Below are 24970 nucleotides of genomic sequence, written 5' to 3'. Positions count from 1 at the left end.
GATTATTAATGCAGGTGTCTCGGTGAAATCATCCATAATCCAAACTCTATGTGACAAACGAAGTTCTCTGCCTACTAGAGGACCTTCTCACTGCCGACAGTCTTTGTTTGTTGAGCACGATTGCTCCTACTGTCGTAATAAGTGGTGCCGCTAGACACTCCGAGGCTGGTCGGCCGAGTAGAGGTACTGTTATTCTTGCTAGAAGTGTCCTCATGCCCCTAATACTTTCGCGAATGTGACTACTCTACGGCAGTCAAAATTCAAAATTATTTGGTGGTCTTAGTTTATTTACACATTGATTACAGTAATGCTACATCAGAAAGACAATTTGATCAAGCTTGCCGCCTAGTCAGTTCCCTCGTGTCTGATTATGAAGTGAAAAACCTATCAGTAATCCTTGCTGGTGATATGAACTATAACTTTTTTGACGACAGTAGCAGTCGTGCAAATATTCTGCATAATATGTGCCCTCAGCTCTTGGTGGTTGATAATGCCCGAAGTTTCATATATAACCATAACTCTGGCAGTACCTCTTCTCTGGACTTTTTCATATATTCCTCGAATGTAAAACGATACTCCGGATCCTCACTTATCTCCACTTTCCAAACCTCAGACCATATGCCTATCAGTAATGCATTCCCTGTTCAACTTATTCCACCGAGTGATGCAAGTCCAGACAATGATAGTAAATGGCATGAAACAACTGACTGGGCTTGTGTAGATGTGTTAACTTTCCGGGCTCCTAGTGATTCTGTTTTGAAAAAAATCAGAGTGCCGTTTCATCTACTTGACCTAAAAAACCTATTAACCTTTGCCGAGAAGCAAATATTGCTGAATATTTACTGTGCTGAGATCGTTCACGCTCTACCTGCTGCCGAGCGTGCCAGTGTACCCATACAAAGAGTACGTCTTGGAACTGAGAAACATCGTTGGTCAGGTAACCCTGACCTCGTTGATTCTTGTGCTAAATCGAAATTCTGGTGTCATGTCTGGAAGGAGTGGGGTATGCCACGGCAAGGTTTGGTAAAGGAAATTCTTCCAAAAACAAAGCGAGGTTTTGCGAAAGTGCTTAGGCAACACCAGCCTAAATAAGTAGCTGAACGATCAAGAAAAAAAGATCAAGAGCCCTAAGTGATCCTAATTTCGTATAAAAATTGCTCAAAAGAGATAATTCAAAAGCCTATAATGCTGTCAAAATTACCAGTGATCAGTGGTATTGTTCACTTTAAAAATGAATTTTCCGAGCCTGATCCATCATTGTCAAATCAATATGAAAGGGAGCTTGATGGTTGCTTAGGTCAATCAATTGATGAGATTTGTGTTACTGTTAATCGATCTGCAGTTACTGAGTGCATTTATAAGCTGCAAAAGAAAACTTCTCGTGGTGTTGACGGCCCCTGTGCAAAGCATCTAAGATGTGGGTCCTCTCTTTTGATTGAGCATTTGACCTTACTTTATCAGATGATATTCTGTTGTGGTATAGCTCCTGATTTCTTCAGTACTTGAGTAGCAACCCCGTTATTAAAAAGAGGAAAGCCCTCGAACCAATGTTCTTCTTTTAGGCCAATTACGGTGTCACCGGTTTTGTGCAAAGTTTTTGATTTAATAAGCATTGACAAGATATCTGATAAGTGTTATACACCGGATAACCAATCCGGCTTCAAGAAAGGAGTAGGCCGCGACCGTGCTCACTATTTGATTGCTAATTTACAGCTTCGTGCTCATGAAAATATTGAGGTTTTATATTTCGCTGGGTTAGACATATCTAGAGCTATCGACATGGGTATGCATCCGCATATCTTATTGACAGCTAGTAAGTGCGGAGTTGATATTTCTGTCATCAAATCGATACGTGGTATGTATAAAAAGCTAAGTGCCACAGTGAAGGTCATCATCTCACCTGGTTCGATGGAACTCATTCCTTGAATTCCAGTAAAAAAGATATTAGACAGGGCGCTGTTGCTTCTCCGCCCCTGTTTAATAATACTGTCATTGTGCCACAACCAAATGTTCTAACTATGCGGATAACATCCTTTATATTAGTAGAATAGCCTTTGGAATTTAGAAAAATTTTATAATTCTCGAAAAGGAGTATAAACGTATTGGTCTTTGCTTTAAATGAGAGCAAGACTGAGTTCCTGGTGTTCAATCACCTTTCAGATTGCCCGAAAAATGTTCAGTTAGGTGATTTAGTAATTGATTAAACGACGGAGAAATGTTGACTCGTGATTTCAAACAGCTACTTCATGAGCCTTAGTTTTTGATATGTTTTTGACCATATAATCAAAGCTAGTTTGAGCGTCATTAATAACCATAGGAGCGTATAGACCCGTGATTCCCAACTTAATATTTTGATGGGTTATGTTCAGGACATGCGGGTCATGCATTTTATAAAAGGTTTTGTATACAGACAAAAATTTAGTATATTATACAAAAAAATAGTGAAAAATTTAACTAGAGGACGACTCGGTACTTCCGTATTATATGGTACACAATCGAAAATTTGGATCGCGAAGATAAAACAATAGCCGGTTTTCACGGTCTTTAGACCGTGCAATCCGAGCTTCGGCTCGGTGGAAAACTAACATTATAGCTATGTTTTAATTGAATATTTAGTTGGTATCTTGGTTAGGTTTGGTATTTAATATAATACGTCCTGTGCGGCCCCCCTAATATAATTCTTTGTTATAATTTTCATAATTTTGTTACTGAAATATTGCATTTTCATCATATTTTGTTTTGTTCATTAGCGTTCATCAAACTTCACTTCTCGAGTGTGTACCATATAATGCGGGAGTACCGACGACTCGAAAAAATATACCTATTTCATGGTGATTTAGGCTTCCTTCGGGTGAATACGCGTAAAATTTTGAGTAACAAAATTTAGATATTACAAGGGGGGTATCAGGATTTTAAAATGCCTAGGTTGGGCATGGCCCAAAATCAGCTGAGAAACCCTGGTATAGACTATGCTGTTTCTTTTTTCTATATTTGCTTCACGTTTTTTCATAGTAGTTTCTTCGGAGTTTTTCTCGTCTTCATCCCGCTCGAATTTTGGCTATTGAATTCTAGTTTCTAGAGTGTGGGTATGGTAACTAATCGTACTCTGCGCTTGCTGATCATTGCCGTCAGCGGTTTGAAGCTCAGTTATTGAATCTCTTAGGACTAGGACTTCAGAGTATAGGAATAGGCCTGCAAGATACAAAATCCAAAACACGCTAATCAGACCTCAAATCTTATCCTTTCAAATTTTAATCTGGGTTTGATCAAACGACAAAAGTTTTGATAAAATACAGTGCGTGATCAAATGCCAGGTTGTAAATTGTCTAGAATATAGGAACAATAAATACTGACTATTTTAGTAGCAGTTCTTAAATCATAGTTCCGACTTTAAGCTGAATATAAAGGCTTTTAACTTTATGGTTTTAATGATTTTAAAGTAACTGTATTTGCCTGAGTCGAAAGCCGTGCTCATAATTGTAACGTTTTTTATTAGTTTCAAGATTTCAAGCTATAGCTAAAATATAAATAAAATTGCCAGTCCCAGAGTTCAAGTGTTTTTTTTTTTCTTTGGCCGGCCGCGTATCCCCTAAAAGTTTTTGCGTTTTCCCAAGGGGTACGCGTACCACAGTTTGTTAACCACAAGTACTCAACTAAGGAACAACGCGCTACTGCTCTCTCTCTAAGGAAGAGTATCAAATTTGTAGCAAATGTTTTTTGCTAGCTATTGGTGAGGGGTTGTAAACTTTGGGGCTCCAATTGGATGTACTCAGTACTCTGAAAGCCTACCTCAGGGCAAAAATAATGCTGGACTCCCAGTTTTGGAGTCGAGAAAGTCAACCTCCTGGAGTTCCGAGGATGTGCACGTGAACTTCTGAATCTGGTAGCCTGCAGGTAGTATACAGAAAAAAAAAGACAAAGATAAAATATCTATTTTAAAAGAACATGGTACTGTATCATTTAATAATGAGAAAGTTTAAGAAAAAACAGTAATGTTTTAGATCGGTATTTCGGACTTTTTGTTCTTACAAAATAAGTCTACAGCACAAGAACTTCACCACATATTCATAAATAAAAGGTCTTGTTTTATTCAGATAATTTGTATCTTTCGAATGATATCGAACTCACGAAGTATTTTGAATCGTTCTGGTGACAAAAAAATTTGAATCTTTTCATATTGATAATGAAAAAGTCGGGTCTAAGGAGCTGTTTCTTGGGCCAGAAATATGCGAAAACCAAATAAAAATGCTGGTATCCCATTTTGCCCTGAACTATGACTTAATTGAAGTTGATAGAATATGATGCAATGAAGGTAAATCTAATCCCCGAATATACATGTGATCTACCCCTTCTAATTTTATCATAAGCAACTAACGAAACCAAGAACCCCTAAATAACCAAGAACTATTATTTCTATTAGTGTGCTATGCGAGAGGAATTGTTTCCGTGGGCATGAAAATATTCAATGCTACAGATTTGATGTAATTTATGATAGATTGTCCAGAGTTTTTTCACACATGTTTCATGCATGATTAGACTGTGTTAATGTCATAGAGTCTCGTAAACAAAACTCAAGCGTTTGTCGCTATTTTTTATTTATACCTTTGCCAGGTTGAATGCACGAAAAGGGCTTTTCTTTGACCTAGTTTGCGTTGTATCCTGTACTATTTTATTTATATTTTTTACGAACCTGTTCTTTGTTTGATCTTAATCTTTTCTCCGTTTTGTAGCTATTCTAATAACCAGTGAAACAGCTTTGATTGACTGAAATTGTAAAGTTTGCAAATATTCTGACTAAAATTGTGATTCAATAAGAAGCTAGTAGTAGTTCAAAGCGTGTTATGTTACAAACTATAAATTGGACAAGGGAGCTGGAAAAAAAGTTCTTTTGTTTTTTTTTTCAGCTTTATTAGGAGGTATTCATTTGAATGAAGAAAGGTTTCAATAGGCATCAAGGATGCGACAAAAATTTGGTGTCAAATACCAAACTTCTTAATTGTTTGTATAAGGAGCAAAGGAGATATTTGGGAAAATATAGAAGCTTCTAGGATTCTTAGAAACTAATTGAATACAGGAAAATGAATTGAAGCATTTGGGACTGATGCGAACTGAAGCATTTTTTGAACTGAAGCGTGTTTAGCTCGAATGCATAGGCCGCAAATCTCATTTTGACAAAAAAATGTCACATAACACTTTTGAATTAAAATTTCTGAGCTACTGCTAGACGTGCTAATTCAACAATGCAGAATTTCTTGGATGAATAAATTCAGCCATGTCTGATTTCAGCTGTTACATTATTTAGAAAAAATTATTATATTCTTGTTTGTATTTCTTTCGCTTTCTTTTTGTTTAGCATGTTTTTTGAGGTTTTAGTTCTTTTTATTTGAATTTATTTGGCTAGCTTTTCAAATTTTAAATTTTTAATTTTTCCATGTTGGTTGTGGCCATTAGGTATGTAGCCGAAATATCCCACTTAATAATGGGTGTAATTAATGTTATAACGGTAAATACGGTAGTCCAGGCAAAACGCTTGGTTATGACAGACATGCTCTAGAAGCTAGGGATGGGGCTACCTACTTTTTTGCCTGTTCATTTAGTTTTATGTGAATTTTTTGAGTGGATAGAAAAAAGCATTCGCATTTCCCGTGAAAACCAAAATAGACATTATAGGAAACCTTCGTAACATGAAATTGTGGTATTTATCATTTATATAATAAACACTTGAAAAGTGAAGTTTGATTATTGCTAATAAAATAAAACAAAATATGATGAAAATATAATACATTAGTAACAGAATTATGAAAACTACCACACAGAATTTTGGAAGGGGGGTGCCTAGAGCGCATTATATTAAATACGTAACCTAACTTAGGTACTTTGTTTTGTTCCTCAACCCCAAAAACCTACTCAGAAATATTGTTCACGGAGTGAGAAACCCATATTTGCCTACCAAAGGAACCGTCTTGTTAAAGAAGTTGCTTAACTAGTTTTTGTCTTGTGAGCGCGTCACAAATTCTCAAGTGTTAATTTGTAAGTACGACAATTTCTGTGCAAAAGGGATTCAAATCCCTAGCCCCCTTTGCTGTTCTGGGAACGCCCCGAGATTTGGTCTCAATTAGAAAAATCCCAGTATCATCTAGCGGCTTAAAAAATGTGTAGATTTCAAGACAAAAAACTCTTGGGAAGATGCAAGTTGGAGGATCAAAAACAATTTCAAAGGCCGAAGCGACTTCTGAATTTTTTTTTAACATAGAATTAACGCTATTACTTTTCCATTAATCAGTTCAGAAAAAGATTAAGTAGAAAGTTCATGTTCCTTTTCGAGCCTTTCTTCTTGGCTGATGTTTGCTGATATTTCTTTGATTAAAAGTCTAAAATATTGTTATTCTTAGTTATATACTTTTGAGGTGGTGTGAACGTCACAAGAAATTTCCAACACGTGATCTTTGATATGCTTTTGTTTTCAGATAATATATTGCAGAGTATATTTTCAAAGAATCAAGTCCATTACTGGGGAGGTTAATAGCTTTCTGAAAACAGAATAGTCCCTATAGGTGGCCTTTAAGCTACTATAAAAGAACCTCTAGATTGGAAGATTTGATGAAACTGACATCTTCTGCTTTTCCATCTGAACATCTTTCCTAAAAAAAATAATAGTGATTATGGTCAAAACTGAAAGACCTATTTTGGAAACCGTATCCATAAGATGAATCCTTTCAATGCTATGCTTCGGGCAATTCACAGGGAGTGACCAAAATCCCCTTGAAGTCCTATGAATCCTGTTGGTCAAAAAGGCCTAATGTTGCCATGTCCACTTCGAGCTCTTTATAACCTTACTTTAAAACCTAATTCCTAACAATGCATTTGCTTTTTCCTTTAAATAGGGATTAGGTGTCTAGGAATATAAGTTTCACTAAAGACGAAAATATACCTATTCGTTCACCTAATTCTATCTGTGTCGGACACAAGAGCTACTGCTTTCAACTTATTTCGTCTGATGCATCCTGCAAGAGACTGACATTACAAGACATCGGGTGCTTGAGACCTGGTTCTGTGATAATATGGAGCGTAATTTCCTATGAAGTAGAGGGTTAAATGCCAACCCCAGACTCCAGTTTGCCCCCCGGCTGAAATTTAGTTTCTCCAAAAGTCTTTTCAAAACTAAGATAAGCCTAGATAATTCAAGCATCCCCAGAAGCGGGTAAGTGTTCTTTAGTATACCTTCATCTTTTTGGTACTTTATGCCTCATTTTTCAGTTTTCACTGTCAATTTCACTTGATTTGGAAGAATTGGCTCCAACTCCCCCCCCCCAGGATTTTGAAAAAATTACGCCGCTAGTGACACAATCATGGAATTTTCTGTACACCTAGATTTAGCTTTGGAGGAGAAAAGATTATCATCAATAAACTACTTAAATCCCCCTTTTAACGATGTTTTTCACGTGCTGATAAATGTTTAAGGACTTGCAAATGGCGGATTTGGTCACTGACTTTTAATCCGAGTGAGTTTTCTGTGGAAAAATTTCTCCTCCACGGAATCTTTCTTCTCAGAAGCATCCTTGAAAACATGTAAATTGCCCTTAGAATCAAATCATCATCTTAGTACCAACTGTCGTAGCAGAGTTGTGGGATGATCCTCTTTTGCTAAGACAACACCTGGCATTTAAGTCTGCATTAGTCTCTCAAAATCTATTGAAGGGAAACATTAAACCATCCGACCTGGATGTATTATGGCGTTCTCTACGGTTCTCTTGCTCTTCAGAATCCAAGTAGGTTTACAAAGATACTAGAGATCTTTCAATTTAACCGATTAATTGCATCCAAAGACAATTAATATCTATTGACACAGGGTGATCTGCCACCTGGTGGACCTCTGTAAAATGCTATGAGGTCAGTTATGCAAATCCATCTTCCAAGTTGGGAATAGCTGATTCCATATGCAAGGCATGGGTTTGACTCAGAAGGAGTAATTTAAGGTTGCCCCCAATGATCTGTAAACCAATAAGAATAACCGACTTAAGTTTATTAGTCAAAGACTGGCTCGCTGGAAAGAAACTGACAGGTCATTAAGTATATTTTTTTTTTCTATTTTTGCAGACACCAGACCCATAGTAAGACTTTGACGACTTGTGCCCGAACTTTGTTATGCAACCTCGTAATAAATTTAAGACGCTTAAGCATAGCATACATTAGTTTTTCAATATGTAGTCTTTGATTTAGTTTTAAGCCAAATGACAATCTAGCCTTCCGAAATAAGAGGAGACTGTATTCCCACTCCTATCTGCGATTAATTAAAAAAAACGAAAGGTTTTTTATTTCATTTTATTGGTAAGTATTTTCAGTAACGAAAGGTAAACGAAACAGAAACTATTACATTTATGAGGTTATCCTACAACCTCGGATTTTTCGACTATTCTGATTGAAATGGTTGTCTTGCAATTTTGTTTCGACACTTAACGGGGCTGTGGGAATCCCCAGGAACACATAGGGCCTGGAATGGGCTTTAGTTAGATTTTTAATCACCTCTAATACCGGAGGGTATTTAAACTCTTTATTTGTCATGGAATGAGCCCTCTCGAAAGTTTCTACAACCCCCTATTCTATTAATTAATCACTATTAGCGAAATTTATTCTTAATATGTTTTGATTTTGAGGCAGTTATGCTTAAAAATTAGTTTCTTTTAATGATTAGCATTTAATCATTTAGAACAATTCCATGAATTATCCCCGAACGATCATAAAATTTTTCATCGCCACGTAAGGCACCTGGAGGCACCTGGGTGTAAGAAGGCAGCAAGGTGACCTCCAGTCGGTTTTGTTCCTTTAAAACAGTACTAGAAGTCAGAATTTGTGGTCGAACGAACCGTGCTCAACTTCTTACGACCATATGTTCAACGCAATTACTCCTGAAGATTAACACATGGGAGAAACATCGTTCTTTACTATATTAATGCTATTACATTGACTATGATATGTGTAAAAATAGAGTATTTTGGGAGGGTTAATGTTTGTTAGACACTTTGGGAAATAAGATCTAGTCTTTTGCAAAAAGGATATAATTTTGTCTGTATCAGACAGTTAACATTTTATTGGTAAGTATTTTCAGTAAATGATTATTAGTTTTTATCTTTAACAAATGAAATAATCATAATTCATGATTGGGCAGATCTAACGTTTTAGAGGTAGTTTCCAATCGTTTATAGTCCAAGCAGTACCGGTAAATTTTATAATCCTGTAAAATAAATTCGCGCCTTCCTAAAAACTGGATGGCTTTCTAAAAAGTTTTGTAATGTATAACAAAAATTTTTTGGGATAACTTGTAAAGCTCAGTATTTTTTCTATGCGCAATTAATTTTAATAGCCTTAATTTTGGCTTTGTTTCATAAGTCGAGATGCTTGGTAACACTAGCCGCTATTGTAACACTCAGTGGTAACACTCAGTAAATGATTATTAGTTTTTATCTTTAACAAATGAAATAATCATAATTCATGATTGGGCAGATCTAACGTTTTAGAGGTAGTTTCCAATCGTTTATAGTCCAAGCAGTACCGGTAGATTTTATAATCCTGTAAAATAAATTCGCGCCTTCCTAAAAACTGGATGGCTTTCTAAAAAGTTTTGTAATGTATAACAAAAAATTTTTTGGATAACTTGTAAAGCTCAGTATTTTTTCTATGCGCAATTAATTTTAATAGCCTTAATTTTGGCTTTGTTTCATAAGTCGAGATGCTTGGTAACACTAGCCGCTTAAATTTCATGACTGATTCAAATCTCTCATATTAGTAAATGCTGATCACATGTTTTTTATGAAAGAAACCTTGTCGTCCATTGTCAGCAAAAGGGAATTTTAAAAAGAAATGTGCTAGGTTTTTTCTTCTGGTATATTTACAAAGCCTTTTAAGCTATTTCAAAATAGATCTTAAAGGTTTTCAAGCTATAAAATATGCCTTATTTGTCTATTAATTTCTTAATCTTTTTGAATTTATTGCTAAAAAGCTATGTTGCCTCAGGCGAAGAGTTTCTTTATATATATATAAAAAAAAAACAACGGAATAATAAGCCAGATTAGCTACAAGACAACTAAAAAAAAAATTATAAAGAATTATTTACTAAAATTCGTCTTCCTCTCAAAAGTCTGGTGCACTTGCAAAATCTGTTGAATCATTTCAAAATATGTACAAATTCAAAATTATACAATATACCTGAATTCACTGAGTGTGAATCACTCAATCTTGACTTTATTACTAAAAAAAGAGTTACGGCTTCTCAACCAAATAGTTTTGCTAAAATGAAAAAAAGTCTGAGAATAAATTGGCCTAGCTACAAAAGCAACTTAAACAAATTAGCTAAAAGAATTACCCACCTCCAGTCTCTCTCCCTCTTTCTCTATCTTTCTCTTTCTTTCTCTCTATCTCCCTTTCCCCTTCGTGTTTATATTGTAAAGATATGATTTTGAATTCAAACTTCAGATATTACGGTTTATTTTTCCATTTGGAAGTTTATTCAGCATCTCAAAATCCTGATTTTTTAGGCTGCAGAAAGCTACATAGCAAATTGTCGGGACATTAGTGTTGAGCTGGTTCGAATTATTGATTCTCTAGAAGAAAGCCCTCTCGTAATAGATGGGGAATCAGTGCAGACAAAACTAGAAAAGTGCCTCGCTTCTACAAGTCCCGATTTATTGAAGAGTCTAGAAGAAAAAAGCCAGGAGCTCCTACATAATGAAGACGTGAGGTGTGTAACCATCAATAATAGAGTTTTTTTTTAGTATAGAAATTTATTATAATTAATGGAGAATTCTCTGAGTGAGGCTTATGGCACAGCTTATGTGAAAAATGATGGCTATAGGACCTATATTATTGAAGAAACTAATTATGTTTTTCCTTAGCACATTATTAGGTATTGTCTGAGAGGTCTTACTCTAAAAGGAGCGAAGATTTGTTATTCTATCTAAAATCTCAATCTTGATTTCAGTTAAATAAAGATTTGTATTTAATGATACAAAATTCAGTAAGTTTAAAGTCAACAAAAGTTACGAACCTGAGAAAATTCGGCAGGGTGGTAGCACAAAATCAATAGGCCTGGGCATAATCTGAAGAGCATTCAGAAATTAAGTTTGAAAAAACCAAGTTTTTTTTTTCATCGTAAAGCACAGAGTGACCTTAGAAATTAAAATTAAGATGAACAGAAATTATTCTATACACGAACGGGGTTTCCTCCTCCAGAACCCCGCTACGGTTCAAGCTAAAGTCTTGTAATTATTTAGAAATTTTTTATCACAATTCTTATTCTATTCATGTTCTATTGCGTTAGAACAGTCGTTCTCAAAGAATTTCGACAAAAGCATTAAAATTAAGGGTAAAGAGTGAGGTGTTTTAGATAAAAAGTTATTTATATTCGTTTTTGTTCGTTTTTACGAGTTGGAGAAACATTTCAGGGGGAGGGGGTGGCTGGCGTCTATCCCAACGACGATTACTCTCTGAAAAATACCCCCATGGAAAATACCCGATATTTTCACGATTGTCTGCGTATTCCCTCATATTTTTAGATAAATCGTCGGTATTTTTCGAATTGCCACCCGCCTCCCAGCCCTGATGGCTATTTGGCATACATTTTTGAAGACACTCGCTATGTTTTGTCTGAACACAACATTAGGTATTTTCTCCAAGGTCTTGCTCCTAGAGGAGAGAAAGACTAAACCGGAGATCTCACTTTTGATTTCAATCAAGTAGATATTCAATATTATCACGATTATCACCGTATTTTCTCATACTTTTCACTTAAATCGTCTGTATTTTTTGTAATATGACCTGCCTCCCAACCCTGAGTATGTGTCAGAACAGACAGCCGATCATTTAAGGTAACTGAGTAGATCCCTAATTTCAAAATAGTGTATCTCAGGCCATAGTTTCCATGAATATGAGGTTTGTAGCTATAGATGACTATCGAATATTTTTTATAGATGGCGTTTAGTTGCTAAAAACCATCACTTTTTCGAGTCCTGGATTATTATGAAACTATCATAAGAAAGTGGTCTCTATGAGCAATATCTAGACCAACAAACCTTCTAAAGTTCTTAATCCCCCAAAATAGTTATCGCCTAAAATAGTATCCACCTATTCCTCCCTTTCAAATCACCACCGTAAAATTTTCTTCTTCAATCCTTATTTAGTTTTTCCCTATGAATTCAAAAACTGATTAAATTACCCTTAAAATCCCAACACATTGGCAAAAACAAGGACAAACTTTTAACCTTATTCTTTAAATATTTTCTCTTGTTTCTAAGTAGTAAAAATTTCCTTTTACCGATATTAGTGACTTTAATTCTTCCCTACTTATCCTTGCCTTAAAATACGATTCCTTCGTGTACTAAACTTCGAGTATACGCACTGAAGCCCTTTCTTGCAAACGCTAACCGAACTCGCTACACACCTCAATGAAATTATTACTCATGAGCAGTATATAAATATCTACTAGATGAGTGTTTTTTTTTATCACTTCAAAAAAAATGCCTTGAGATATACCCTTCTGTTTTCGACGCAAGGTATATTCGTTATTAGTATAGACATGATACAGATGATACTTAGTTTTACGAAATTTAATAACGTCTTTATCTATTTGTATGATTTGCTCCCAATTATAAGAATATAGATGGGGCTCTAAAATGACGTTTTATAGTACAAATATCGACCTTTCCACATTTTCCACAATGCATCTGAAATTGACAGTAACCTTCAAGAAGAAATAAAATCGATAAATAGGTTTAAAAACTCGAATAAAATATGGAGAAAAGATTAGTTAGAAAAAAACTACTATTAAAAGGCAAATTTTATATATAAAAAACATACGGATCAGACTATTACAATCAAAACTATACAGTCAAAACTATTTTGGTTAAATTTTAGCTGTATACCTAGTTTTTCATTTTAGCGTTATTGCCTTCTTTTCAAAGATGCCTGTTAAGCTAAAAATTCGTGGACGATGCTATTTTCAAAAGGGTTGCCCTTTTAACAAATCATTCCTTGCCTGTCCCATTTGGACCTATTAAAATTTGCTACTCGATCAAATCTTTCTGTAATTAACTTCATTTCCTAACAAAAACAACATTTTTTTACATTTAAGGGAGCCTTTTTGATTCTATACTCATATTGAATTTCTATTTATATACGTTAATATAAATTTATATTAAAATTATCATTATGTTAAGCATAACCCATAAAGGCTTTTATTATTAACGAATATCATATCCTCATATTATACGTAACCTCTTACTCAACAGGGGCGTCGTTTGGTGGGGGGGCAAGGGGGAGGGCAGTTGCCACCTTCGATAATGTAGAGAAAAAATTATCATATACCCCATGCCCCTTGACTCTCCGGATATGGACCCCTCTTACCCACCCCCCAACAAAATGCTGGAGAATCACCCCTTTTATTCATATTAGTACACATTACTCATGTACATTGGCGTTTATAATGAACAAAAATAACGCCATCTTTTTTCAGTTACTCATTATAAGGTTGTTTTTGTTCAAAATGCTCGGAGAAGGAATTCCTGTACAGAACTTGAGATCCTTGTTTTCAATGAGATCCTTCATGCAATACAATAAAAGTTTTAATTAAAAACTTCTGAATTAAGAGCATGACGTTATGGACCCATCCAAAATTATTTTACGTCTCTCTGAAAAATTTTCATCTTTTTTTTTCAAAAATCGAGTACGGAAACTATACATTTTTTGTCGTTTTTTACAAATTAATATCTATTTACAATAAAAACAATTCTCCTTATAATAGGTTTTAAATGGGTGTTCAAAACTAAATATGTTTTTAATAATTGATAATTCTGTGACCTGAAACTGTTTTGGAGCGTCCTTTTTTATTTCTATTCAAGTCTCTACGTTTTTGTATTTAATAAAATTCATTAAATAATATACTGAAGAAGGCAAGCAAATCTCCTCAGTACGCAATTTTCTAGGGATACAGTTCAAGTGTGCAGAATGAGGTATGCAGAAGTGAGACGGACAGCTAGTCGATTACTTCGACTATCAACTCGGACAACCGGAAATCAATTCAAGCAAGTACGTTTTTTGTTTTATATCCCCATTGTATCCCTAACCATGGAGCCTTTCGAGGGGGAACAAGAATATTGTGTTTCCAATCTGCATTTATTGGTGAATAAAACTCTGAAGTCTAAACTCTGAGGTTTAATAATTTCTTCTAATGCAAAGTTGAAATTATGATAGGCCTACAAGAGGCTGATAAACATCTCTAAAGAAAGGGTCTCATTCACAGGGGCTTTGTGTTTTCATTTGCAAAACACAGCTTTTACACTTGTTAGTTGAAATTCGTAATATTATGCTCAAATCTCTAGATCTTATAACTCGGATTTCTATTTAAGATTTTATCCTCAAATGTAGATTTTGAATTGAAATTCAGTTTGTTAAGCACGATGCCCAAAATAAACTGTTCAACAAAGCGTAAAAACTAGTCAAAATCGAAAATTATTATCTTAATTTGTCAGCTTACATGATTTTGAAAATCTTGTCAATCTTGCTATAAGGCTACCTTACATGAAAGGTGGAGCCACACACAAGGATGAGCTGTTGAGGCCAAGGTACGAAGAGACGATGCTACCGGATCATGACTTGCTAAAAGATGCAAGGACTGGCTGTGCTATATATCTAGGTCAGTGGTTTCTAGACTGACATTCATGTAGGAAGAGATGTTTGCTGGCTAGACAAGATACGGTTCTGCATCAAGGCCTGCTGAGGGAGCAAAGGTTATTCTAGATCATTCCATCTAGACTATGTATGTATAATGAGGCAGGTGTGAAGAGATTAGGGGGTCTTTTTATCCCTACTCGCACCACTCCCCATCCCAATAGATCTTGAGTTGTTTCACCCGATCCCTTGTAATCTCTTCCATTTGTTGTATTGTTTTTCTATTTTTCTTGTGTGTTTTTCTCGGTTATTCTTACTAAATATAACCCTAACCTTGAGGTATATCCCTTTGTATATGCTTGTCTAACATTGCTGTTTGTCTTCTACGGTAAAAAATCAAATGGTGGTACAGTATAATATTTAAGTCATTGAGCATAGATGGGTTAAAGAATATCCTAAAAATTTTAATTTTTCATACATCTGGACCAAAACTTCACTTTTTTCCAGAACTAGGGCAATCCATGCTCGTAATGTAAGGATGTCTTTTCAAAATGTCACTTCCACTCCTTTTTAATTCCTCAATAACAACTAATTCATTATTATCACTTGACCTTCTAGTCTCTTTTTTGTGACTCTAATTATATCGACATTACATTGCAATTATCAGAATCTATTTGGTTGTAAATAATTTCGTTCTTAATACAAGTTCAAACTTACCAAACAACTATCATAGTCAGATTTACATTACAAATTTACACTCAATAGTAGCTTGTTGATATATAATAACAGGGATCAGCATTATTTAAATATATGTGTGGATTACTCATATTCCTTTGAAATGATATCGTTCTAATACACCTTCTCCTTAGTTTTGTTTTTTTATGATTTCAGGCCCACACGCAACTAAGTAATGGCAGACCTTCACACGGCACTGCCACCTAATGCAGACAATTTTTTTTTGAATAGATAGCATGTAATGACTTATTTGGTCAATACCTTAAATGTACATAAATCGAGTTTTTATTAGGTAAGGAATCAAAAATTTCAAAATGTTAAATGTAACAAAATTAAAAGGTTCCTGGTCAAGATTATAAAACCGGTTTGAACGTAAGGATGACGCTTTTTTTCAGTTGGTCACGTACTTTTACTTCTCCCACCCCCTACCTTAGGGAAAATAACACAGGACCATGTCGCTAAATGCCCCCTATGTATGTCTAGTCCACCCAATGGGCTTCCATAGGAGGGGCAGCCCCTTCCCCCTCGCTGAATGACGCTGTCTTATATTTTATATTTGTTGTTTTGATATTTCTATTATAAAACATTGGAAGTGCCGATTAGACCAGGTAAACCTTAAAATTCAGCTTATGGGCGCCCAGGGTCCACCCTCTTAAAAAGTACAGTCGAAACCTAAATATAACTTGGAGTAAAAAGACAGGTTGTAGTAATCTCAATTTTTGTTTCACTTAAAACCGTTTATAGCAAAGGTATATTCTCAAAATTGGGGCCGTATCCTTGAGGGATTGCCCGGCTTGAACCTCCCTCCTTAATATTTACCAAATTCGTACAAAAGTAACAAACACGTATGTAAGCAAATTTCATTTTGTTTTGTCAAGTTTTTGTACTCCCTCCCCTCTCCAAAAAATTTAGATTCAAATGCAAGGGGAGGATAACCCGGTTTTAACTTCCTCCCTCCTAAATTTTTGTCCGAATTCGTACAAAAGTAACAAGCACGTATGTAAACGAACTGTATTGTGTTTTGTCAAGTTTATTTTTTTACCCCCTCCCCCTCTCTAAAAAAATTCGGATCCAAATCCAAGGGGTGGATAGTCCAGTTTTAACTCCCTCCCCCCTAAATTTTGTCAAATTCGTTCAAAAGTAACAAACACGTATCTAAAAAATTGTATTGCGTTTTGCCGAGTTTTTATTCCCCTCTCCAAAAAAATCCCTCCCCAAAAAAAACAACACTGGATACGGCCTGGATACCCCCAAAACGTGTTATAAATTAAAGCTTTTATATTAAAATTTACTTTTCCATATCTCAGAGCTTTTCTTGCAAAAATAATTTTGTCGCCAATAGTCGAAAAAATAGAAGCATTTTTTTTTCATTTTTGCGACTCTTTTAAAATCACACTGGATGTCTCTTTATCTGTCACACGGCCTTTAAACTTGATGCCCTTTCCTTTGAATTATCTGGGTACTATCATCATAATTGTTTTCATATTAGCATTTAGATTCGGTTTTTGTGCTCTTGTCAATAGCACTTCTTCTGTCGGACCATTTCTAAGAAAAACTAATTCAGTCGTTGGTTTGATGCTGAGTAAATTCTCAAGTCTTTATAATTAACTCGGTTTAAAAAATTCCTTTAAGAAAGCTAAAATGCATTGGTGTCCTCTCTCTCCTTCCCCGCTAAAACTTTTAAATTTGTACCTATTTTCCTACGAATTTTTGAATTCTCCACATATTTCACCCCTTATAATGGCTCATCATAATGATATCAGGCAGCGCTATGAATGAAGTGAACAGTGTGTTTAAACAAAAAAAATATGAAGCTTTTTAACAGATAATTTGCTTTTTTCCAAATAAACTAACTTGTAGAATAAACAGTAGAGAAAAGAGAGAAAAGATACCAGGAAAGCAAATTACTGGCTTTCATTTTTACATCAATCATCTGGTGCAAAGAAAAGAATCCAGAATGTTCTTGTGTGGTTTTGCCTATGTGTTTGAGAATATGGAGATATGAAATTAGCTTCAAATTTTATTAGTGTGTTTTCAATTTAACTATTGTTATAAGTTTTGCCATTTTGTGGTGCTCGGTTCTGGTGTGCCAGAATGATAGATGTAGTTGCTTGGATTATCCTAACAGGCCATAGTAAGGAGAAACCCTGTTTTAGTTTAAAGAATCATGGTCCTCAAGTTCAAGCCTTCTATTCATTAGTAACAATTAGGGTGGGAGGGGAAGGGGCCATTTCGCCCCTCTAGATTTTTAGAAATACCTTTTTTTCATGAATTTTCAATGAAAATAGGTATTTCAGATATTTTCATTGAAAAAATTCTTTTTTGTATTTTCATAAAAAAAAAAAAACCGAAAAAAATGCACCCCCAGTATTTGGAAGAAATATATTTTGCCTCCCCCTACATGTTCGTAATTGGTTCCAGTGCTTGTGCTTACTAAGTTTTATTTTGTTTGCCTGTTGATTTGCATATAGCCTGCATTATATCAACATTAAGTATACGTGCCGGTGTTTCAGTCTAATATTTACAGCTAATATTTTATAAAAAGATACCAGCGGTCGTAATTTAAACTCTATGGCTTGTCTTGTTTGGTAATTTTTGGCTATTGTCGGTAATTTTTATTTTCGGACGGGTTATGTCGGGATTTATGTGCTAGTTAATGCTGAAGCATAAACAATGAAAAATTAGGCATGGAAATTAGATGTATATGCTAATTATTTATTTCAGTGAATATAGAGTATGAATTACATGCTCTTAGTCATTGATTAGGCCAACGGGAAGTGTAAAGTATGTGAAATAAATCGTATTTAAACTCTATTGATACTTTTGGAATGGGATTCTTAAATAGAAAGCGTGTAAAAAATCGTGGACGTATTTGGAAAGATGATAGGTGGAAATAACGTACTTATATGATCTACGCCCTGCCTCTCAAGTTGTTCATTCATAGACGCATTATAGAACCGTTTTTTTTTGTTTTTTTTTGTTTTTTTTTTTGTTACTTTCTTTCAGTTTAGCGCGAGACAAGACAAAGAAAAGTGACATAATAGATAGAAAATAAATAACTTTGACTATATATTTGCACAATAGGGGGGGGGGTAAGTATTTGGAAAATGTGAAGTTAGAAAACAATTCTTACTTCATAATATGCAGAATAATTGTAGCTAACACATTAGGCTGGCAGATCCGCTTTACTTTAAACCCACCCCTCCAAATATGGAAATATATAGCCGAAATTTGTTTTAAAGTATTATATTTTTATCCTACTTAGGTATATTTCATTAGAATTGAGCATCATAGAAACATATTAGAGGGATATCAGATAGGGGCTATATCAAACAAGTAGCGGAGATAACAAGGGACTCAATATACCTTGGATAGCTTAAATCTGAGTTACTGTATCAGATTTTGTACAGACCTATATCAGACTATAGTTATCACTATGGTGCCCAATTATTGCTCAAGTCGGGTATAGATGGGTGCTATAAGAAAGCATAAGTCAATATTTTACAATCCAATTTGGAGACGAGAGGTATTAAGCTAAGATTTACCCATTTAGTAGAAAGTTTTAAATTAAAAGTAACTAAACAATATTATGTTGTAATTAACCATACTAAGTGACTTTCTGAGCTGCTATTCACGTATTTTCTCGTAGTTATCTTTTTGAAACCGTATGATTGGCTGTTCTGTTTCGCTAATAGCCTTAATAAATTCAGTGTTCATTGTACTGGAGTGTATCGAGGATTTTGTGAAGGACGGCTCAGAATTATGGCAACTCGTTCTCTTTTTGGTCTATCGGTTGTGAGGCTAGTATTTGATGGTACCGAGAATGCCCAAGGACCTGGATTTCAATTTAGTCTAATATAGATCACTTCAGAGCATAGATAAATTCTAGTAGAAAGTGCCCTGGGGAACTCGCCTTCTTTTCCGTCTCTACGCCCCCTCATGTTTTTAGATATGTTGCACCTCATTATGATTCTGATTGCCCAAGGAGTTAAGGGATTATGTTCGAAGGATCCAAACATGGACTCGAGGACCGATTCTCCTCATTCCTATCCCTTCCTCTCTGCATAAATGTGGTTATTTTGCACCTCTTTTGTCTCTTGATCATACTAAAATAATTTTGGAAACACCCTTCTATCAAACAAGGACCAAGAAGTGGTAAGCATGTATTTTAAAGTTGGTGGTTATTTCCACCAAAGGTTGTGTTTAAGGATTTTTCCAAGTCAATAATTACAGACATAAAAAAATAAATAGCAACATGAGCATTAATGGTATGATTTTGTTTGTATCGAAGGATTTATGAACTTTTTAATTTCGAGGTGAACATTAAAATAAGGAAGTCTGTGGTTGCATATTACATAAATCTGGTTGGATTATCTCTAAATTAAGCATTTAAAAGCGTTCGATCTAAGTAATCAAACAGTTCGTGGTAATGAACTGTAGTAACGAGCGACCCGGCTCAATAGTAAACAAAACACTAAAAAATCGGATTTTGATACCAATAGTTACATCAAAGAATCGGATTTTTATGCTGATTTTAAATGTATAAGTTTGATCAAATTTAATCTTACCCATCAAAAGTTACGAGCCTGAGAAAATTTGTCTTATTTTGAAGAATAGGGGGAAACACCCCCTAAAAGTCATAGAATCTTAAATCACACCATCGCATTCAGCGTACCATAGAACCCTATTGTAGAAGTTTCAAGCTCCTTTCTACAAAAATGTGGTATTTCGTATTTTTTGCCAGAAGACCAATCATGGGTGCGTGTTTTTACAACCAAGGGGCTAGAGCTGATATGCGAGCGTTCTAAAACAAAATACAAAATGTCACCAGATGACTTTAAATTTCTACCACAGCTTTATTGAAAGATTTCTGAGCTTGATAGTTACGTACCAAAGGTTGATTTTGCCATACCGATACAATGAAGCACATAATGTTAACTAGAATGCGAAAAGATATTAAATTCAAAGTATTACTGCTTGTAATACTTGAAAAATAAAGAGCAATTTTAAACCAACATGAATTACTAGGAATGAAGAAATTAAACCTAAAACGAAAAAAACTCCCAGTGGAGTCAAGCTTGAAAAAAAATCACAGCAAAAGTCTCGTGTTGTTGTTGCTTTCAAACTCCCCAATGGCTAGCATATCACTTGTACTCTTGTGGATAATTTGTTTGAATAAAAGCTTTACAATGAAATAACGAATTTAAAACAGTTCAAAATAGGGATGAAACCTTTATATCTATTCACTGTCAATAAAAAGGTTTCATCCCTATTTTGAACTGTTTTACTTTCGTCATGGAAAGGCAGTGTGGTCTTCGAAGTTATCTAGATGAAATAAAAAACATAAATAGTTTCAATCATGTGAAGTTACTGCAGAGATCAAATTGTTCATGAATAAATGAGTTACAAGATGCTCATTTCGTTATTCTGAAGATAATTGTGGGTTTTAGTCTCCTAAGAATGTCGAAAAAGATAAAAAGATCTAAAGAGGTTGTTTTTCGTTCATGCACTATGACTTAAGTTCAAGACCTGCACTTAATCTTCCATGATTCTGAATTTATGTGCTTCGAATTCAAAAGTCTTTTCAACATGAACCTGAAGTCACCAAAACTCGTTTTTATTCGGCACAATCCTTGAGGTAATGTACACGTCTAACCAATTTTTAAGAGGCCACAACTGGAAGTGAATTGCCAGCCCGTCCTGACCTAGAATTTTAAGTCAAACAACTGCCATTAAAATTTATAGTTGCTTTAGGGTTATTTTTGTTCTTCTTATGGAAGTAAGGTTTAATTCGTACAAGGCCGAGACTAGAAGAAGGGTTATTCACAGGATTTGTTTATGGTGACAGAAGGGGGCTATGCTTTAAAAAATGGACAAATCATACAGAAAATATAGTAGACTAAGTATTGTGTGAGTGATCGTAGGATTGAAGGCCCTTCTAGTTGTGTGCCTCCCCAGAAGCTCTCCGAAGGAACTTTTTTTTTTAAATTCTATTCTCTGAAATGGGACAATTTTTTTAAACTACTTTTTGTCATGTAATTGCTGTAAAACAAACCCTTCCATTCATTTCCCCCCTTCCTTTCAAAAATGGTTGGTATGCTCTTCCAATCAAAATTTTAGATACCGGTCCGCCTTCTGAAAAGAATTATGTTTAGTTGGCAACCATGTTCAATAAAATATCAGGACAGAACTAGAGAGCTTTGGTGACGTTCCTCTATTCCATCTACTAAAACTCTACCATTTTCGATGTGGTAAACATTCATTTTCCATCTCCTTTCAAGTTAGTTTGACAAGGGTGTCAGTAAGCAAAATCTTGGGGGTGGAGGCCCAATGTGACAATGGCGTCATTGTCAATTTTATTTTAATAAAGAGTGAAAGACAGGAGAAAACAAGGAATGAGGGCCTCAGGTCCCGGGCTCCCCCGGCAATACCTTTCCTTTTTATTATTTACGTGTTTTTTTGTTCAAAACAAATTCTAACTGTGAAGTAAAGGTGATGTCTTTATTGAAACTGGACGAAAAAACAAAAATTGCGCAGTGGAAGAGTAACAGCCAAAAGAAAACAGAAAAAAGCGAAATTTAAACCAAAAAACAACTCTGTTGAAAACTTTGTGATTAAGAACAAATCAAATTTAAAGCGCCTTTCTTAAATTTTAATAATTGATTAAGTAAGGATCTTTGGAGTTCGCAAACTTTGTTTAAATATCTTACTGGAATAATTGTGGTTCAATTCTCCTCAAGTGTTGATCGCGCAGCACTCCCTACGTCGACGCCTCCATTTCAAGATCATTAGCGATTTGGTTTTGAATGAGCATCTAGTTATCAGATCATTTTTCCTATTTTGGATATTTCATTTACCGTTCTGAATTACTTTCTAAACTTATGACTATTAATTATGCAAAATAAGCTTTTATTTTCAAAGCCACAATTAATCCGCAAATATGATGCATCTACTGTCATATTTAGCTCAGTCTCTCTATGGGTGGTTGTCTAGCAAAAAGGGTGGTTTACTCTCTTTTCGTCTCGATATCTGTGTCAAGTATATACTGTCGCTCAATAAATTTGAATGAACGGGCAAACAAGATGATTTGACAGTTCGAGGACTGCAAACAGAAAATCCCATGTCAACATTTTGAAATTTTCAGTTTTAGACCTCATAGCAGTTGCCCCTTTTTTAGGCTTTGATACCTGATTTTAAAGTGGTTTGTGCGCATCTTAATTGCCATAAATATTCACAAGGCAGGTAAAATATTCTTGGTGTCGTTTTTTTTTTCTTCTATTTTGTGGATAAAATAAGGCTAAATCAGCTCTTTTTTACCCACACTTCATAACGCAATGCTAATATGCTCGGCTTTTAACTGAATCATTCCTAAAACGCACTGTGTTTAACTATGGCTGTTATGAAGACCTACATGCTTTGTGAGTTCGGCAATTTTTGACTACTACCCAGGGTAACAATTTTTGATGAAGCCGAAGCGCTAACTAGACAGCCGTCCTAGCCGAGTGGATTGGTGCGCTGGATTTAGGATCCTTTGTCCTAGAGGGCGAGGGTTCGAATCGTAGTGTACCCAATTACTGTGTTTGGTACGGGGGTCAGTGGCGTTACTCTGTAAGCTCAGGCAGAGTCGACCCAGCTCAAAATGAGTACCTGGAGAAATCTGGGGAAGGTAAACAGGAAGTGTGTGCAAAAGCAAGGATGGCTGCCCCCCAACATTGCACTTCCTGGCTGAAGGGCCTTGAGACGGAGATCAGCACCGCCGGTTTGGACCTTAAGAGTGTAGTGACGCATCCTTTGCCTTTTTTTTTACCTAACTAGACAGCCCATTCAAACCAAATTATAAATAGGGTCTTTGGACCCGTCCCTCTGTAAAATAATCATCTTTTTTTTGTTTTTCTTATTTTTTGAAGTTTCATATATGTAATTGGCTATGTCGGTAATTCTTCCCCCAATCGAAAATTTTCATCTACGAAAATAATTGCTATATAACGGAACACATTATACAACGGGTCCCTAAAGCGTCATCGTGCTTATACTGTTTATACTATAGTATTTTTCATTATATTGTCAGTACTTTTCAATAAATGTGAGGAATTTTATGCATAGTTTCTGTAGTCCCCCCTATTTAGCCTAATGGCTAGAAATCGAGCTAAAGCTTTCAGGAAAAGTTTCTTATTGTTTTATGTCTTTTCTTCATATAAGGTAGTAATTCCCCTAGAAAAATGGTTGCTACCCCCTAAAAAAACTCCTTAAAGTAAGTATAAAGTTAATTTCTGATAAATCCAGTCAGTTATCCTCGATTTCCCGGCTAGTGGGCTGCCCTTCTTGGAAAAACCCCAAGAGGTAAATCGAAATGTGACTTAGTGAAACTACCGATGTAAATTGAAAGGAGTTATGTATCCAGACTATCCATATGGCATGCCTCTGACATTTAGGAACGATATTTTGGGATTATGTTGGGGGAGTTAGGAGTCAAAGGGCCTTCTTGTTTTATGTTTAGAGGGAGAAGATACAGGGGAAAAAGTTGAAAGCTCCGGTAAAACCTGCAAAATGTATGTCTTCAATCTGCCTAAAAGTTTTCAAACTATTAGCCCAAGTGCAAATATTAACGCTAAATCAAATAACATTCACCTAGGCTATCAAAAATATATGCCAAAGAAACTTATGCACGAAAGGAACAAACTGTTTCGCTATATAAAGGCTCAACAACAGCAACAACTTTATTTTCCACTCACTTAAGACTCGTAATGTTTTTGCTCACCCTAGTTACTTGACTCTGAATGTATATGATCATTCCAGACCAAAAAACTAAAAGACTGACGACACAAAAAAAAGTCGTATATTTCTTCTCTCCAATCAGCTTTAAAAGGATGCTCTTAAGTTTTTTGGGCAAGTGGACCCCTACGTTGAAAATAAATTTGAATTAATTTTCCGTCTCTGATGAGTTCGTAACTTACAGGGATAGGCATACCTGAATGAAAACAGAAACATGAGGGAACTTCAAAGACAATAACACATTGCAATAAGACAATGAAACCAAAAGTCACTTAAAAATATTATTCTATCAATTCGTGGTGCCCAAAATAGGCTCAAATCTGCTTTGTACCCAATCCGCTAACAACATAATGGACATGTATACTGGGCCCATACAAACCTAAGGGGGAAAATATTTTGAAAACAGTAGATTGTATCGATTCAAGAAACCATAAAACGGGCCAAAGATCGTTTTTTATCGATTGATGTAAAATTTCCAGAGCAAGCAGGCCAAAGGTGGACCAAGGGGGCCTTTACGAGTGCAATAAATTTTGGAACAACAGCGAATTCTTGTCGATTCTTAGTGCGAACGATTTTTTTTTTTTTTTTACGCTGATCTGCTTTTAAGTTTCAGACCATGTAGGCATCTTAATTAAAATTCAGGACCAAGGGGACCTCCATTAGGACAACAATTAAGGAAACAAATCCAGTTGTATTGGTTCGTAAAGTCTTTTTTTAAGACAGGAAAACATAAATATTTTCAATATGTGAACAATTGCAACAATTAAGTAAAATGGTGGAGATTTTTAATTCCAGTGAATAACAG

General features: G+C 35.2%; 1 protein-coding gene across 1 annotated transcript in view; it reads left to right on the top strand.

Moving 5' to 3' along the window:
- LOC136038761 (uncharacterized) overlaps positions 1-24970 on the top strand; it is a 264699-nt gene that overhangs the window by 109545 nt on the left and 130184 nt on the right. The window contains exons 8-9 of the mRNA XM_065722136.1: positions 10533-10735; positions 13974-14076. Of these exons, the coding sequence (XP_065578208.1) occupies positions 10533-10735; positions 13974-14076 (306 nt within the window). The remainder of the gene's footprint in view (positions 1-10532; positions 10736-13973; positions 14077-24970) is intronic.

This window comes from Artemia franciscana, chromosome 18 (assembly GCF_032884065.1).
Source record: "Artemia franciscana chromosome 18, ASM3288406v1, whole genome shotgun sequence".
In the NCBI taxonomy this organism is placed as follows: domain Eukaryota; kingdom Metazoa; phylum Arthropoda; class Branchiopoda; order Anostraca; family Artemiidae; genus Artemia; species Artemia franciscana.
Note: the sequence above shows the minus strand (reverse complement) of the source record. Positions and strands in the feature narration are given on the sequence as shown.